This window comes from Vanellus vanellus (assembly GCF_965231255.1).
Source record: "Vanellus vanellus genome assembly, chromosome: 2".
In the NCBI taxonomy this organism is placed as follows: Eukaryota; Metazoa; Chordata; class Aves; order Charadriiformes; family Charadriidae; genus Vanellus; species Vanellus vanellus.
Window position 1 is genome coordinate 146582481 of NC_138906.1, and position 19466 is coordinate 146601946.

The 19466-nt window shown below is 36.9% G+C and overlaps 1 protein-coding gene across 1 annotated transcript in view; it reads left to right on the top strand.

The window, feature by feature from the left end:
* VPS13B (vacuolar protein sorting 13 homolog B) overlaps nucleotides 1–19466 on the top strand; it is a 499565-nt gene that overhangs the window by 285319 nt on the left and 194780 nt on the right. The window contains exons 26-30 of the mRNA XM_082499631.1: nucleotides 3839–4010; nucleotides 4719–4833; nucleotides 6891–7092; nucleotides 8536–8944; nucleotides 17105–17216. Coding sequence (XP_082355757.1) covers nucleotides 3839–4010; nucleotides 4719–4833; nucleotides 6891–7092; nucleotides 8536–8944; nucleotides 17105–17216 — 1010 coding nt within the window. The remainder of the gene's footprint in view (nucleotides 1–3838; nucleotides 4011–4718; nucleotides 4834–6890; nucleotides 7093–8535; nucleotides 8945–17104; nucleotides 17217–19466) is intronic.

The following is a 19466-nucleotide window of genomic DNA, read 5'->3' on the forward strand; positions in this document are numbered from 1 at the left end:
TCTTCTATGCTCTGTTATCAGCTCTTTCACCAATGGGCTCATCCATTCCTCCCTTGTTTCTGTAACTTGTCTTCTTGTACATTCAGAATCTTCTTTCACAAATTTATTTCCTTAACTCCCGTTATTACAGCCCCCTGCTCCTTCTACCACATATGCAAATAAGTATATACATAGACAGACAAGTGTTCTTTCTCTCTTTCTGATTAATCTTGTTCATACACTTCTGGTACTTGTCCACCTACTTTAGACTAGTCTGTATGTGTCTGTCTCATATAGAGGGATCAGTGTTTCTCTTGTCTTAGTTGCTGGGATAATTGCATTTCTGCCTTTAAGGTCTCCATGAGGACCACACATTTAATTGAGAGGCCTCTAAGCACTGCTTTTTTTTACAGAGCCAGAACTTCATTCAGACCAAGGCATGGGTGTTAGTTTTCTTCTATTTGTTTCTGCAGGTCTTTGGTACCTCCAGCTCTGTGTGTGTTTGTTCATTCATTCATTCATTTATATTTTTTCTTTCTCTCAATCTGACCATTAATAAGTGATCACGCATTTTATAACAGACATCTAGAAGATTTATGTAGAATAAAGACATCACGGACAAAGCCCATCATAGGACAATGAATATATAATATGCATTCCCATTTATTACCTTATTTGCCTTTTCATATTTAAGAGGCTAGTATAGATCGCACCTTTTCAGAGGTTAGCACTGTCAATATTACATGATTTTCTTACCCTTATGTTAGTTCTCTTGAAGGTGAGCTACTTGCTTTTCCTATGGGTTGAAACTCTCCGTTGTCTGTCTTTCATGGTCTGTGATCTCATTCCTACATGGCATTCACAAACCCAATGAGTAGTATCTCTTTTTAGTCTGACTTGCACAGTCGCCTAATGCCATATCCATGGTTCCTTGACACATTATGACTAATATTTAAGGAAAACTTCCCAATTATAACAGCACTTGCTTTCTGAACACTAATGAAACACTTCTCAGAGAGATTGCTTTCTTCATCATGAACTGTTTTGCAAAAAACAGGCATTTTTTTATTTGCTGTTCACCAGACACTGATGATGGCACTAATCTCTAATCCTAGACATTTACAAAGTTAAACTACTTAATTCATTTTACTGCTGGGGTATCTTTTTTGTGTGATTTTTTTTTTTCTTTAAACAGATTTCTTTAATACAGTCAACAGAGATTCGCACATAGGCAGTTTTGCACATACCTGAATTATGTACTAGCTAGTTACATTCATAATGAAAAGACACCATAAGATGGATTAATAGTCTTGAACCATGGTAAAGTTGGAATTGGACTCGTATTTCTTTGTTTTCCTCTTCACAAATGGTACATGAAGAGCAAAAGCCCACTGTCATTTGAATGACATTTTATAAAGCAAAATCTAATTTCTCAGTCCATAAAACATATGTTGCAGTTTGTTAAACTAAACTAAATCTAGCAATGATGATATTTTAAAATATAGCACAAGTTTATAGTTATATATAATGTTATGGAAATACCACTGTTTTTTCTTAAAACTTAATTGATGAGAGTAGGACATTTTCCCCTTCCCCTCCTTCCCCTTCCCCTCCTTCCCCTTCCCCTCCTTCCCCTTCCCCTCCTTCCCCTTCCCCTCCTTCCCCTTCCCCTCCTTCCCCTTCCCCTCCTTCCCCTTCCCCTCCTTCCCCTTCCCATGAATTGTGTAACTTCACCATGGAATGATCATCACAGTGCTACGTATCATCTCCCTCCATCAGTACTTAGCCTGAATGTTTGTCTTAAGCTATGGCCTGATGTTTTTTTTCCTTTCATTTGTTTTCAAAAGTGAGTTGAGGATATTGAAATATATATATACTCCACTAAGAAAACTCATATTAATAGCAGCTAACATTTTGCGCCTCTGGAGTCTAACAGTTTTTCACAAATGGTCACCTATGACTCTACAGGTAGTCTGTTCAGAGCCGTAAGCAATAATGCCTTATATAATAAATATAAAAATAAATAGAAATGGACCAGTTTTCTGGGACAACAAAAAAATCAGTAAATGTTAATTTGAGTAACATGGAGCTGAAAGCGTGGAGCAGAAGCTGTGTTTCAGTGTTTTTCTGAAAAAGAAAGTAGTAATCGTATTCTTCATTATGCAATAAATTCTAAACACACAATGTCAGCTGCTCCATTTGGTGTATATCAGATAGCCCAAAGTCATAATGGATTGTGTGCAAAACTTCTGTAAGATTTTGACCTACCTTCTTGTCTTCTCTTACAGTTAGGTTTGTGATAAGAGAACATGTATACATGGTAGAAATCCTATAATTAAACTGTAGGCCTGAGTTAATTGAAAATGTCATTTATCAACATAAATGCTTCCATATGAGCTATGTCATTTGGTTTGGGATAAGTTCTACCAATCCAGACAATAGATTGCTAACAGAATTTCTATACTCCCATTCTCTAGTCTTGGACTGCAACATGAGTCAAGTACTGTCAGATTTTAAATTTTGCTACTGAAAGTAAGTTTTTCTGGGATATCTGAAACTGAAGTGAGTGGATCGTCGATTCTTGCCTGACAGGTTAAATTAGATTCAGTCAAACTGCAATGCTTTCTGTGTAGGTCTGATTCCAGGGTTTTTCCATATAAATCATCTCAGTTAGTCATTAGACAAATCTCAAAATTCCCGAACACGTTGTTCATCATAATTTACAATTCCTAATCCCTGAAACCTTCATTAAGACTTTGGGTGATAATTGGTCTGTAAATCTTATCAACAACTTGGTTCTTTCCTTTTGTGCTTGAGTAATGAAGAAAACTTACAACACTTGGTGGAGTTGCAAGTGAAGATGATGGTGGATTTTAGTGGCTTCTGGTTGACATTAGTGACTTGTGTGTCCATTGCATTCAGTTTAATAGGCTGTAAACACTAGGAGCTGATGAGCAATTATATGTTTGCATGTTTCCTTTACTGTTTGGAGGCACTAAATTCCAGGAAAGGAGGAGGATGAAGTCCTATGGCTGGTAAATATTTCAGTTGTGCCATCAGGATTTATCAGAACATGCCTGCAGGGCTCTGATAAGCCCTTGTAACAGGATTTTCAGTATAGCTTTCATTTGTCATGTTCTTTTCCTAAAAACATTAACCTTTGTGTCTTCTTTGTTGAGTCCTTAATGTTTTAGTGAATGAACAGAGATTATTGATGGCACAGAAGCTTCTACAAGTTTATTTGTCAACAGATCATATAATAGTTAAAATAGTTAAATAGTGGCAACTAAAATCTTTCCAATTCTTACAAAAAGCTACTATTTTGTGAAGTCATTTTCCCGAGTAGTTACAGGGAGGCATGTAGAAGAAGAGAAAAAAACCCAAACCAAAACCCAGTGTGTATATAGTATAGAAGTGTTATGGGGTGGCTCTTCATCTGGCACCTCCAACAACTCTTTCTTCTTTTGCCTTTCAGATACGCACAAGCCTCCTTATCCTCCTTCCTACATTGCATCTCAGAATATTCCTATCAGCCTGTGTTTTTTTCATTGATGATATTATTTCATTCATGTAGAGTTAGTCAGGAAAGCTCACTGTGCCAAGTTGAACTAACTCATGGAAACTTACAGTTTTACCGTATAATCTTTGCTAAAGTTTATTATCTCTACCTAAGAATAAGGGAATATATTTGGGTTTGGTTTTTTTCCTGCTGTTAAAAAATGGTTTAATTCAAATATATTATCAGTGAGTCTGCATTTAGTATAGTTTGGGCATCTACATCGATCTAGACGGAAGGAAAAAAAGCAGTGGTGAAAAGCAGTATTTTTTTTTTTTCTCAGCTATTACATCTGTTTTATAGGGTGATTCTCTTCAGGGTGGTGATGATTCTCCGTTCTCAGATTCAATTACATTGGAACAAACAACAAGTAATATCGGAGTTTCAAGTGGACGTGTCAGCCTATGGATGCAGTGGATGTTGCCAAAAATTACTATAAAATTGTTTGCTCCTGATCCTAGAAACAATGGCACAGGTATTCAGCATTTTTCCCCTAATACATTATTTTAAATTCCATACATTATTTTACAGCACAGTATTAGCTATTCAGAGCATTTTTTGACAATATTAAACATGGTAATGCAGAAATAATGGGTTGGATCTATATTGTAAACTAGAGTGACAAGCTGTAGTTACATTAGTGCATGTAATCGGAATTCGGTGTTGTTCACATAAACTTCCCCCTCTGTGTGGAAAGATTATTATATTAAATTGGAAATAAGTTGGTTACTTTACTTAATAGAGTGCTGCATTTATTGCCTTAGAAGCAATCATGTTTCATTTTTGTATGAGTAGGTATGAGTTTTGTATATGTCCATGTATAGATAGGACTTCAAATATTTTTTTGTTAGCAAACACTGCTGCTTAGCAAACACGTCTGCTTAGCTATTAACTCTCATAGAAATGTTAAAAAATAAGGAGACTAATGATTAAAGCTAATTTTTTTAATAAAAATAATTACACGAGAGAAAGAAATCTCAGGTATTGTTTGAGTAAATATCTTGGCAAATACTTTTTTACATTATTTTTTTTCAGGAATTACACTATGGGCACCTGAACTAAAACCTCTCTACACATCTGAACTAAAACCTCTCTACAAATTTGTATAAAAAAGATTGGATTCTAGGAATTTGCAAGTTTCAGATTAATAGCTAATCATTTTTATTTTCTTTGACTGTTGTAGAAGTTTGTGTTGTCAGTGAATTAGAAGACCTCAGTGCCTCAGTGGATATGCAGGATGTCTATACCAAAATCAAATGTAAAATAGAAAGCTTCAATATTGACCATTACAGAAACAGGTAATTCCCAGGAGTTAACTCTGCTTTAATTTCAGGCTGAAAGAAGGCAGCAGGTGGGGGTTTTTTTCTTAATTCTAAATTTTCTTAATTTAAGGTAATTGTTCAATTTCAGCAAAATAATTTTAAACTTTTAAGTAATAAAAATCAGAACATTTTCTCAGAATTGTATCTGATTGCAAAGAAATACATAGAAATCATTATAAATCAGGAGAGATCATTTTTTCACACTTACTGCTCTGTTGTTCCATTAGACAAAAATAATTCATTTTAGCTGAACTTTTGAATGGGAAATTCCTTAAATACTGCTTCATGATGTGTTAGCAAGTGCCAATGTTTAATGATTTAGGGTACCATACTCTTAGATATTAAAAGAAGTTTCTAAAAAAATTGAGCTGTTTCTTTTGCTGTGGCTTAGCAACACCATAGTGCAGGGAACTGAGCTGATTATCTGCATCTGTGACACTGCACAATGTTATGCAGACATGCCCAAGTAAAATTTTAATGATTGATGTCAACCAGTATATCATCAATATTATGTACATTTAGGGTAGGTAGTTAGCCCTGCTATATGTCTTGCAACTTTAGCAAGTCTTGTTAGTTGAATAGTTTGCTGCACCAATGTGACTGCATTCATTTGGCACCCAGATGCACAGTTCTGTAGAGAGATTGTGTGTGCGACCTTCTAGCTTTTATTGGCCATGAACACACTAGTCTTGACAAAATGAGAGAGCCTATGTAGTCTTTGATCAACTGGGTTAGTGTTTGCCATTACAGACCAACAGATTCAGTTATGGGAGACAGAAATTAAGAGAAAATAGAGTAGTTGTCGTGTTACTACCTGAGAGGAGAAAAAAAATAATTAAAAGCTTCAGAACTTTTTTTTGGTATTGAAAGTTACTAAAATATTTGGAGCACATATCATTTTGACTTAGAGCCAATGTCTGCAAAGTCTTATTGGACCCATTATTCTCTATGTACAACATGAAGGAGATCTAGTATCAACTTTGAGAAGTTATGACCATTTCTGAAATTTTTTCTCTGGTCAGTCAAAAAAAAATTTTGAATTCCTGTTCTTTTGTCTAAGTTACAAATGCAGTTATTGTTTGTACATACTGTAATATTTGGTAATCAAAAGTTGTACTTTATTTCAAAAAATCTTTTAAAATCAAGTCATGATGCTTTGAAACGCTTTGGAATCCCAGTAGCTAGGTGCTCTTGACAACCTTCTTTGTCCACAGATTCTATGGAAGGCTTGAGAGAAGGTACTTCACTCCCAGGACCCTAATGCTCCATTAAAAATGTTTTCAACTTCAGGGTGTTCTTGTTAGCTAAAGTTATATTGAGGCTTTAAAAAAAAAAAAAAAAAAAAAAAGGTTTTGCACTTGTCAAAATTGTTACTGTTCTTATTTATATCTCATAATCTCTTCAAAGTTCCTTTCTCTATCTTTAAATCTCTGTGAAATAAAACCAAAAGCAGAGAATAGATAAGGTGAACGTTCTGTCTTCCAGGCTAGGCAGTCATGACATTTTGAAGGAATATTTCTACAATGCAGAGAAAAGCTTTTGGTGAGATTTCTTTAGTAAACTAAGGTGTAACTCTTCTTAAGCAGCATATTTTTCTTTCTTATATCTATGTTAAAAAGAATGATTACAAGAACTGTTGGACAAAGCACATTTTAATACTTAATAGCTCTTTTTTTCTAAATAATACTATGATTTTGTAACGTATATATGTACAGCTTTTTGTTCACAGTTTCTTGGTTCTTGTAATCATTCTCCTCTTCATTCTAATAAAGCCATCTGCTGAAAATCCAAAGGTAAGTCCCTTTTCTGTATGCAGGATTTTACTATACTTTCATTCTCATGTGTCTTGACCTCTTGCTATAGGTTGTCCTTTCATGTAAAATTTTACAAAGTTTCCTTTTTTTTTTGTTACCAGTTCTTTGCTTGATTTGATTGAATTTCAGCTTTTTAGGAAGAGGTATGGCATAGGGTTTATCTTGCAGTTACATAGAACTGTGCAAGTTTAGTGTAATTTTTTTTTTTTCTGCTTATAGCAATTATTTTCTTTTTGCTTTTTGTCTTCCCCTATTCCATGCCTTGTTCATTACCTCAAGCCTTGGGGAAGATTCTTGGTCTCTGGGACAATATGGAGGTGTGTTCCTTTCCTGTACTGACAAGCTGAACAGACGTACCTTGTTGGTTCGACCCATCAGCAAGCAGGACCCTTTCAGTAATTTCTCTGGCTTCTTTCCCTCTGTAAGAATCTTTTTTTTTAAATTTTTACTACAGAACTTCCACTAATAAATGCCAGTTGGAGTTAAAAAAAAAAATCTCAAACGGCTTTAGTTGCTTGTCATCTACATTTTTATTTTTTTTTTTACAGAATATATTTGTTGCTTAAATTGATTATAGTCGTGTTATTTCTCTCTTATCCTTTGGTAATACTTGTCAGTCCTTTTTAGTAGATATGGGAATGAGGGTTGATGGTTCACAACCTGGTACATTACAGCAGTCCACTGAAGTCAATGGGATTCTTTAATATTAAAAATAAGCACATACAGTAATATTTGGAGATCAAATATATAAAAGCCAGTACTGAACACTGCCTTTTGTTCATGTAATTCTGATATCTACTTAGGGACTTAACCACTTTGTATTACTGCAATATACCTTTATACAACAATTTCATATTTGAGTCTTTCTTTTGAATGCTTGCAACATTACTTGTTAATTCAGAATATCTCAGTGTGACATATATAACCCCTTTTTATCTCGTCTGTTTATCCTTGAAAGATTGTCTTATGACATTGGTGTCTTTATCTTCACAAATATATGGCTGTATAAAATCTTTTTATTTTAGTGGAAGTTCTGTGTGGTCTGATTTATTTTCATCATGAATATTGATTGGTAATACTTTCTCTTACTCTGTTTGTTTCAGTTCTTATAGAAAATGAACTTACCATTTTTTTAATTCACTTAATTATAAAAGCTTCCAGTTTTTCAGCAATTAAGCTATGTATCCTGTTTATTTATGAAAGAGATGTTGTTCCTCTGTTAATAAGGTTTAAATTACATTAATTGTTTCAAATCAAATTTAAGATGCTGAAAGAAGCAACTGCTTACAAAATGTAGTTGCTTTCATTGTGCTCACATGATTAAAGCTAAACAATACTACAGAATTCTATCAAATTTTTTATTACACTTAATAGCTTCACTCCATCTAAGCATAACTATGAAAACTATCTCAGCACCCAAGAGTTATTTTAGCACCTATGGTACTTGCACATACAGAAGGAACAATGCAAGGGAGTAAGATCTACTTCTAAAATGTCCAAAGTGAAGGAGAAATCAAAATATTTAACTGTGTGAAAAATTATCAGAAAATGTTTGGTAAATTTGGACTCTTGAATATATGGGGTTTTTTTTGGCTGATTGGATTTGAACATAAATAAACAGAAAAGAAATAAATGTTCAGCAATTCATAGTTTTAGCTGAAGCCATACAGTGAAGTGTGGACACACTGTGGACAAATTGTTCATTCAAAAAAAGGAAAGAAATTTTTTCTACTATTCAGAGACAGTGGAAAGCTATTAGAAAATACAGAACTCTAAACATACTAACTAATAGAGAATTGGCAGTTGATTGATGTTAAAATGTGTACGTTTTTGCAGCAGTGTTTTTTTTTTTTTCTTGAAACAGACAACTGCAAAACTTTTAGATGGCTCACATCAACAACATGGATTTCTTTCTCTCACTTATACCAAAGCTGTGACAAAAAATGTCCGGCACAAACTGATATCAAGAAACGAACGAAGAACATTCCACAAGCTATCAGAAGGTCACACTGATGGTTCTCCTCACTTTCTTCATGAGATCCTTCTTTCTGCTCAGGCCTTTGATGTGGTCCTCTGTTTTCCATTGCTTAATGCGATTGCAAGCATTTTTCAAGCCAGGTTGCCAAGGAGTCAAAAGGAGAAAAGAAAGTCACCAGGCCAACCTATGAGGACTCATGCTCTAACGTCACGGAACTTGCCTCTGATTTATATCAACACTGGTGTAATAAGAGTCTTCTTTCCCAAAAATGAGGAAGATCGACATACTTTAGAAGGTACAGTATTTTATGTTAGAGATTTTTTGCTCTTCAGTAGTGTAGGTGTGTATTTTAACTTCGTTAAATCGCTGACCATTTCTAGGGCCGTCAGTTTTAAGGGTCAGAGTTAGGAAACATCTAACATTCATGCTACTTCTCTGCAGACTTGCTGAAAAGGGTTTTTTTGATCTTTGCTTTCCCAGTACTTATAGTTTGCATTTTAAATGTGATTATAAAAAAAAAAAGGGGCGGGGGGAGGGTCAAATATTGTGGAAAGAGAACTTAACCCAATTCTGCAGTGGTGATTCTTGTGTCTCCTCTCATTACACTGATACCAGTTCAGTCTTCCATAGACATCTGTTCTATTGATGGAGCGTAAGCTTTGGAGCCTTAGCTGTTGTGGAAATTGGCACCTAGAAAACAATGCAATAGTGAAACAGATAAATATCCCAGTTCAGTTTGGAAAATTTATTAAAATCTACCTTATGATTGATGCCTGACAGATGATACAGTTTATTTAGTAAGTCTCAGTTGAAGCTATTCAGACTCCCTTATGTAAGAAGGTTTCACGTCTTTACAGAGGTGTGGACAGCATAAGCTGTTCTTTCAAACAACGGTAAGTAGCCATTTGATCTATAGATGATACTTGTTTTCTGTAACAAAATGTTTTCCCTTTGTACATAAAAAATATTTACATGCCTATTACAATCTTTATATATAAATAAGGAGATGCTAACGTTAAAATTGCATGTTGCAACAGCTAGAGGGAAGGTGATCACTTCCATTACCAACAATTCTTCTAGAGATAAAAAAAAGAAGCAGGGGAAAAAGTGTTTTACTGGTATCATGATGTGTTTACATAAGTCCTATAGGTATGGGGGGGGGGGTTTACCACTGTATTTGATAGCACGCAATATAATCCTAAGAGTATAGTCTTTTAGATTTTTCTCATAACCTAATTGCAAAAAGTGCAGACAGTGAGAATTTACATAGATCATTTTTTTGCCAGCATCCTCTACAATTTTCCAACTGGGAATGCTGAAAACACAGGAAGATAAAATTAGACTGGCTGTGTTGGCAAGAAAGAATTACGATGCTGGTTGGAAGGGAGTTCTAGGGCATGCTGTCAAGGAAATCTTTTTTTTTAAAGTATGTTTTTGTAGCTCTGTAGCTGTATACATCATTAAAAAGAAATGATAAAAAATTTTGTCTTATTGCTATCCCTTGCTTGAAAATGCATGCAAAGAACAGAATTGCCATGGTTAACCATGGATTTAGGAAGAAAAACTATGTATGCTTTTAAAGAATAATGGTAAAGATTAGCTTTATTAAATTAATAAGGAATTCAGCTAACCTCTTCCACTGGAAAATTCTGAAATATCATCACTATGAAAATCAGTACTGTTCTCCTTTCATTTCTTCTTTCACTCCAGATTTTCCCAAATTCTCATCTGTTTCTGCATGTGAAATAAATTGCTTCTGTCTTCTACTGCTTATTGTCTTCAAGAATAATAGAAATTAGAAACAACAGTAAGGAGTAAGAGTTGAATACAACCCACGTTACTGGTGGCTAGGTCAGAAAAGTGTTATATATTGTAGAGATATGCCCCATAAGAACTCATTCATCATTTATTGATTAAGGGTGATTTTTTAATCCAATAAGATTTGCATGTTTCAAGGTGCAATCACTGCAGTAAAAATAGAAAAACGATGGCCTCAGTTTCTCTTCTAGTCAGTCATCTGCTGTTCAGACTTTGTACCTAGTGATAGCTACCAAAACTGTCCTTCCCCCAAAAAACCACATGCAATTGTGACTTTACATATAGAGTTAAGAAAAAAAAAAAAAAAAAACAAAACAAAACAAAAAAAACCAACAAAATCAAATCTGTCCTTTTTTCGTGCAGTCCGAAACCAAACTTGCACCATGAACTGTGGTACACAAACATTATGAAATAATCAAAATAATTATTTTTCTCCTGAGGAATTTATATACATGCATGCACACACCCACACAGTTTTATAACACTTGAGTTTCATGGGTTTTGCAGCACCACCAAATTAACATTTCTTTTTGTGTTGGACTTGAGGGCAGCATCCTATCCTAGGCAATAAGCAACGCTGCTTTCCCTCAGAGTTTGATTTGTTAATACATCAAATGGCATTTCAAGCTCTGGCCAACAGCCCACACTTACTTTGTGATGAAGTAAAAACAACTAAATGTATAAAAGCAATATATAACAAACAGAAACAAGACATACTGCGTAGCAGACCACTATGAGTAAAAAATTGTAAATTCAAAAAACTGATAAGAAGTGGTAAAGACAGGGAAAATCCACATCTGGCTGGTTTGAGGACAATAGGAACTTTTTTTAATATGTACTAGGAGCAAAATATCAAGCATCACTGGAAAGGACATGACAAATTTGTTGATAGTGAAAAAGAAAAGGCAGCATACCAAATAAACGTATGTCCTGCATTTGTAGCAGTGATATATTCTTGTCACATGAGCATGACTCCCTACTTTGAAGTCTGTTGTAACATATGGTCTGTAACATCCTCTTTGCTTACTATTAAAGAGTTTCAAATCAGTCAGAGTAACTTGTGCTCAGGGATGTTAATCTTCTGAGGCTAATTTTTAACATACCTTGGAAGAGCAGGTTTTAGACAGCTGAAGGTATATTTAGTAAAAAGGGAATTGTGATGGTCAAATAAAATTAAGACTGGTAGTTTTATTGCTCTCCCTCAGAATGTAAAGGAAAAAAAAATCTATTACAGGATTCAGTTAATAAAGAGTTACATACTTCTTACATGAGAATAAATATAGTTTTATGGAAATTTAGTCTTGTTAAACACATATGATTTCCATTCTTGATTATGCTTACAATGCTTAGTTGATAAAACGTTGCAAAGATTTTATATGCTTAGACTTTTGTAAGGAGTTTGACAGTCTTTCTCATGGTATTCTAATGTAAATACATCCCCATAAGATATCTGTGCAAATGTTAAATGAATTAAAAATGACTAGCTAGAAGTCTAAAAAAAAAAAAAAAATCGTTTGGGAATAATAAGTGAAATTGGTATTTAATAATCTGAAAGTAACTATAAAACCATCAGCATCAGCATATGTTGCAAAGAATTTACTGAGGAAAATAATGTTAAGGACTCTATAGGCCATGCATCTGGATCACTGTGCTTACATCACTGCTTGTAGAAAATATACTAAATCTTCTAAAGCTAAAGTTATATATCAAGGAAAATCTGGATGCAGACTATATCTTCAGGACCGGAGAGACTATTCTGAGAAACAGTGGCTGAAAACAGCTTAAGCATCACAGTGGAACTTAGTGAAAAGAAATAAGGGCAGTAGCTGTACTTCTGCATATGGCAGATGATGGAATATCATCTCTAACTTGCCTATGGGAACTGATAAAACTGGAGAGGGTGCTGAAAAACACCACAAATGTTTATCAAGTGCTTTGAGAAGAAGCCTTACAAAGAAAGATGGAAAGATCATGATGTGTTTAGCTCACCAAAAAGAGATGAGTGGGTAGAACCAAGTGAGACTGTGAACATTATTATACTTGGGTAAGTTTTTCCTAGACTGTACTTATATTGTGTAGTGTAGACTTTTTTCCTCCCTCAATTTTTTTAATATTTATAATGACTGTGATGACGTTTACTACATTATTCCCATATTTTGAAAAACTAATGGGAGAATTCATAAGTTAATGAATAGAGATATGAATTCAGCATCCTAAAACATGACTCAGATTACCACTCATTAGAAACCAGCTGAAAATATTAATGTCTGTACTTCTTTTTGCTTTAAGACTCACTTAATTCCTTGACCTATAGGAAGCTGTACACAAAAGAACCATGCCCAGCCTTGAAAAAAATCTTAAACAACTGACATAGTAGATAGACCGTGATTAGTCCTGTGTTTATTTTGCTTTGCTAAGCGTCAGAGATGAATTAAAATTCTTAGCCTAAGATATATTTTATTACAAACCACTTCTCAGAATAAGGCATTTGCCACCTAATTAAGTTGCAATTACAATCTGAATTATATTTAATACCTTCACTCCTTTTTCTAATGTATCAGGAAAAAAAATCCAGCACATAAAGTGTAACAGCAGCAGGAATCCTAATACTTAGTACAATGCCTTACTCATTAGGAGCAGGAGACGTTACAGTGGGGGTCTGCTACAGGCCACCTGACTAAGAAGACCGAGTGGATGAAGCCCTCTGTAGACAGATAGGGGCGGCATCGCATTCACAGACCCTGGTTCTCATGGGTGACTTCAACCATCCAGACATCTGTTGGAAGGGTAACACAGCCAGGCATAGGCAATCCAGGAGGTCTTGGATTGCATTGAGGACAACTTCCTCCTCCAAGTGGTTGAGGAGCCAACGAGGAGAGGAGCTATGCTGGATCTTGTTCTTACCAACAAGGAGGGGCTGGTAGACAGTGTCAAACTCGAGGGTAGCCTGGGCTATAGTGAGCGCGAAATGGTCAAGTTTGGGAGCCTCGAGGCAGCAAGGAAGGTGCGCAGCAGGCTGACCACCCTTGACTTTGGGAGAGCTGACTTTGGCCTCTTGAAGAATCTGCTTGGTATGGTGCCATGGGATTGAGCGCTGGAGGGAAGGAGGGGTCCAAGAAAGTTGGTTAATATTCAAGGACCATCTCCTCCAAGCTCAGGAGCGATGCATCCCTACAAAGAGGAAGGCAGGCAGAAAAGCCAGGAGGCCTGCATGGATGAACAAGGAGCTCCTGGACATGACCAAAAGGGAAAAGGAGGCCTCTAGGGAGTGGAAACAGGGGCGGGTAGCCTGGGAGGTATACAGAGGAATAGTTCGAGCAGCCAGGGACTGGGTTAGACAAGCTAAAGCCCAGATAGAACTAAATCTGGCCAGGGACATTAAGACAAACAAAAAATCCATCTTTAAGTATGTCAGTGAGAAAAGAAAGACTAGGGAAACTGTGGGCCCTCTCTGGAAGGAAACGCAAGAGCTGGTTACCCGGGACAGAGACAGAGCTGATGTATTCAATGACTTTTTTGCCTCAGTCTTCACTGGCAAGGACTGCAGCCACACTACCCATGACCCAGAATGCAAAGGCGAGGATTGAGAAAATGGAGAACCGCCCACTGCAGGTGAAGATCAAGTGCAAGACCACCTGAGGAATCTGAAGGTGCACAAGTCCGTGGGACCTGATGAGATACATCTACAGGTCCTGAGGGAACTGGTAGATGAAGTCGCTAAGCCACTAGCCATCATATTTGAGAAGTCGTGGCGGTCTGGTGAGGTTCCTGCTGACTGAAAAAGGGGAAACATAACCCCTGTTTTCAAAAAGGGAAAGACCCAGGGAAGGAAGACCCAGGGAAGTATAGGCCAGTCAGTCTCACCTCAGTGCCTGGCAAGATCATGGAGCAGATCCTCCTGGAAACTTTGCTGAGGCACATAGAAAACAAGGAAGTGATTGGTGACAGCCAGCATGGCTTCACCGAGGGCAAGTCATGCCTGACAAATTTGGTGGCCTTCTACAAAGGGGTTACAGCGGCAGTGGACAAGGGAAGACCAACTGATGTCATCTACTTGGATTTGTGCAAAGCGTTTGACGCTGTCCCACACGATATCCCGGTCTCTAAATTGAAGAGACATGGATTTGACCAATGGACCACTCGGTGGATAAAGAACTGGCTGGATGGTGGCACTCAAAGAGTTGCAGTCAACAGCTTGATGTCCAAGTGGAGAGCAGTGACAAGTGGCGTTCCTCAGGGGTCGGTACTGGGACCTGTACTGTTCAATATCTTTGTCAGCGACATGGACAGTGGGGTCGAGCGCACCCTCAGCAAGTTTGCTGATGACACCAAGCTGTTTGGTGAGGTAGACACGCTGGAGGGGAGGGATGCCATCCAGAGGGACCTGGACAGGCTGGAGAGGTGGGCCCAAGCCAACCTCATGCAGTTCAACAAGGCCAAGTCTTACATCTGGGTCGGGGCAATCCCAAGCACAAATACAGGCTTGGCATGGAATAGCTGGAGAGCTGCCCTGAGAAGGACCTGGCGTGCTGATTGATGAGAAGCTCAACATGAGCCAGCAATGTGCAATCGCAGCCCAGAAGGCCAACCATATCCTGGGCTGCATCAAAAGAAGTGTGGCCAGCAGGTCAAAGGAGGTGATTCTGCCCCTCTACTCCACTCTCATGAGACCCCACCTGGAGTACTGCATCCAGCTCTGGAGTCCACAGCATAAGAAGGACATGGACGTGCTGGAGCGTGTCAAGAGGAGAGCCACGAGGATGATCCGAGGGCTGGAGCACCTCTCCTATGAGGAGAGGCTGAAAGAGTTGGGGCTGTTCAGCCTGGAGAAGAGAAGGCTCCAGGGATATCTTATTGTGGCCTTCCAGTACCTAAAGGGGGCCTACAGGAGAGCTGGGGAAGGACTTTTTACTCGGGCATGTAGCGATAGGACGAGGGGGAATGGCATTAAACTGGAAGAGGGCAGGTTTAGATTAGACATTAGGAAGAAATTTTTCACTTTGAGGGTGGTGAGGCACTGGAAGAGGTTGCCCAGAGAGGTTGTTGTGGCCCCATTCCTGGAGGTGTTCAAGGCCAAGCTGGACGTGGCCTTGGGCAACCTGGTCTAGTGGGAGGTGTCCCTGCCTATGGCAGGGGGGTTGGAACTCGATGATCTTCAAGGTCCTTTCCAACCTAAACCATTCTATGATTTTTTGATCTAAAAGTTGAAAATATGGTTTCTGATTTAGTCACAAACAGGATTTTGTTGTCAGCTTAACTTTTCTACCTTAGTTCTGGCAACCAAATATTTTTTATGTGGTTTTGCTCTGTTTGACGAGGTTATTTTAAGTAAATCCCTGGTGTTCTGATTTAGTTATGTGTCAGAACTTGTGTTACCACTCTGCCTCATGTTTACTGTGGTATTCCCTACAATAGTTTCAAAATATCATATTAGAATGTCTGTGGATTCTGTGATTTCTTATATCTGTTTAAAAATGTACATGTGTGTATACAGAGCTGCAAAACGTGGTGTCTTATTCACTGAGAGACATTAACGGGTCTGGAGAAGCCCATTTTTTAAGCTCATAGATTTTACTGGTTCTTTCCACACCAAGCATTTTGTTCTTCAGTAAAATATTTAAACTCTGCTCTGCTACTGTAATGTTCTTTTCAAAACTCATATATGAGAGTCTCTCAGGATTTTGCTATGTGTCATGGTGGTGTTGAACCATTTCACTTCAGATGATGAACTATGAGCTTGCATCACATGTTCCTCGGGAGCTTCCTAGTCACTATGAAGTCTTCTGAGCAGAAGCTTATCCAAATGCTTTGTGTAAGTCTGTGTCTGCTGAGAAGGAGATACAGGAAAAGACTGAGTTTACTGCAAGGAAACTTCACAGAGTTTATTTATTACACGAAATGTGGTGCTATTTTTTTCTGCTCAGGACTTTGGTTTTCTATCTGATATGACTGCTGCTTTTACAATGAAGAATTTGTACATGTGGCTGAAATTTGAATATGATGGAGATGAAGTGGCAAGCAGAGATTTTTCTTCTTGGAGTAATTTTGTTATTGATGTGGAATTTACTGTCCAGTACTACATCTTGTTCTTTGTATATGTGTCAGATTTCAGATTCTCTTGTTTCAGCCCTTGTGTTTGAACTTTTCATGTGTGTTGCAACCCATACCAAATGCTACTAGGATGGTTACATTGTAATATCCTGCAGTGTTTTAAATCTAAAGGACCTGGGCCCATATTAAAAAGGGTGCGTGATTCAGATATTTCAGCAGGTAATTATTTGAGAAATAGATCACAAAAGTCTGTGGGATCAACTTTATTTTGGACAAAATAAACCCACCCTGAAATAAAAAAGCATTGGAGAAAAAATGAGAAGTCACAAACCAGGGTTTACTTGTGTCATAAAACTCTGTGGGGAAATTAAATTACAATACTTTTGTCTTTTATGTATCACAACAATGCTATTGCTTTTATGGCTTTTTTTTTTTTTCAATCAGTTGTTGCTCCTGAGCGGAACTGAATCGTTAGCAGACATTCTTATTTAGATTTTTTTTTTTTAAGAAATAGTTTTTCAATGTTTCTGCTATGTGCATTTGACTTTTAATTAAACACATATTTTTCCTCTTCTCCTAATTACAGCTAATCCAGCAATTAAAGAAGACACTTTGGTTCTCAAGATTGGATCTGTCTCTATGGCTCCTCAGGCTGACAACCCTCTGAGTAGAGCTGTGCTCAGAAAAGACATTTATCAGTAAGTGTTGGGGGAGGGGTTTGGGTTTTCATATATGGTCTCAGAAAAATTCATTTTGGGAGAAGTTAATTGATCAATAAAACGGGTACGTGCAGCCTGTAAAAATACTTTTCACATACAATCTTTTGATATTCAAAACCAGGTTTTTCTGATTTTCTTCACTTGTGGGCTTTCAAATCCATTTAGACAAATCAAGTTCTTCTGTGAAGTGCTGATGAATAACAGAATTTAAATGTCAAGACATTACAAAGCTTAAGCTCCCAGATGAGAACATTTTGAGAGATTTTCTTTTATTCAGCTACTACGAAGTTCACCTGAGAGAAAAGGAATTTTTTTGTGACTACCAAAGTGCTCAGTAGCCATATAGTGTGAAGGAGATAGATCTTAATAATATAAATGGTAAACATATATTCAGACTGTAGGATTCTTGATGTCATGTAGATCAAAGCTGAAAGGAATGCAAACTTCTAAGGAGCTCTTTCCCAGTAAACACATTTTCTGTGAAAATGTCGTGCTCTGGATTGTGTCACTAAGTATGTGCAAACCACACTAATCATATATAGGCAGCAAAACTGGTGAACATATGTAATCAACATGATAAAAGTAATATATGATCCTTAGTAGAGTTGGCACTGTTGCCAGACATGAAAGTATGGTTGCAAATAATACCAAGTGAGAAAAGTCACAGAAATACAGATGAACAAGTGTCTTATACTTCCCGTTGGTCTGTTTTTCAGATGTGGCAATATTTTTAACTACTTCATAGTGCTCTTCAATAGAAATTACAAACATCAAAATCTTTTCCCAGCAGTAAAACATTTACTGCCTAGAAAATGACAGCAAGTTTTACTTTTTGTCAAGACTAGGATTTTTAGGAGACCGTGAAATATTTCCAGTTTCTCTTCTGATCACTTAGAAGTTGTAAGAGAGTCTTTTTTTTTCATATTTACATGTGGAAATATTTGAATTAGTGGGTTTTGCTTGTATGTTTAGTTATAGTAGGGTTTTTTTCATTTGTTTGGTTTTGTTTTTTTTAAATGAGCATTGTATATATTGTATTACGGAGCTTTCATGGAAGAAATCTTACAGCCTGGCAACAGCTTTGGGTGGCAGGGCCTGATACAACTCTCAATGTGCCCATAGTTAAAAGAGTTCTTCCTGACAGTCCTCCAGGCTCTCCCTGCTTCTGCCCGCTCTGTCCGACGAAACTCCCATCTGATATCTGCTTGGAGAGTTACAGAACCTAATGTAGGTTTCACTCTTCTTCTCTCAGGAATGAAAAATTTATCAGAAAAAATCGCTATTGTAAAGTGAAATCTGCGAGTTCCAGTTTCCGTAAGGTCATCTCTGTCAGCTTGGGGAACTGTGCAATGTTCCTTGTACGCACATTACAAATCAGTGAATAAGCAACAGGAAGGATACGATTTACATCTAAAATCAATGAAGCTATGCCAATTTACATTTTTGAGTCTGATCTCTTTTCATCTGTGGTTTTACTCGAAATGCAGAAAATCCATGCTTCTAAAACTGGAAGTCACTCAGTTGCCCTTTCGCATTATGGGTTTCTAGCTCTTATATACATAAATGTTCCAGACTACATTTGTGCAGTGTGTATTTGGTTTTCATAGTTTTATACAGTTATGATATGCCTCAGTCCTCCCTTAGAAATCGAGACATCAAATGGGTAAGGTAGAAATAAGCACTGGGCCACAGACCTCTCTCATCTGACTGTTAACTGTCTTTTTGTCACAACATCATGTCTCCTGTGTCTTTTTCTCAGAAATGTCTGCCATTTTCAGTAATTTCCTCTAACTGCTTCAGTGACTATTCTTCTAATTTCTCAGCAGCTGTCAAATGACAGTCTTATCTTTGTTCCTTTAATCATCTAATTATACTAGCTTTAGTGTTTTTAAAATATGTCGGGGCAGAGTGTCAAGTTACTTTGCAGAGTTTTATGAGACAATATTGAAGTTGGTAGTGGGTGGTCTTTTGGTTTTGGGAAGAGGGTTACAATTTTGATCTGTTTAAACAAGCATCAATACTTTCCAGCAATATGAATTAATATTTTTTTAATTAAAAATATTAAGATTTCAGTTTGGAGTCAAAGCTGGTGCATTTACTAATTATATATTCTTTGATCCAGAACATAGTGTAGTTACAGAAGCATGTTTGAAGATAGCTGTTAATTTTCTTATATGACAGTCACGGTTACACCAGTGTAGTTGTGAGTGGAGTTAATTTCACTATTTG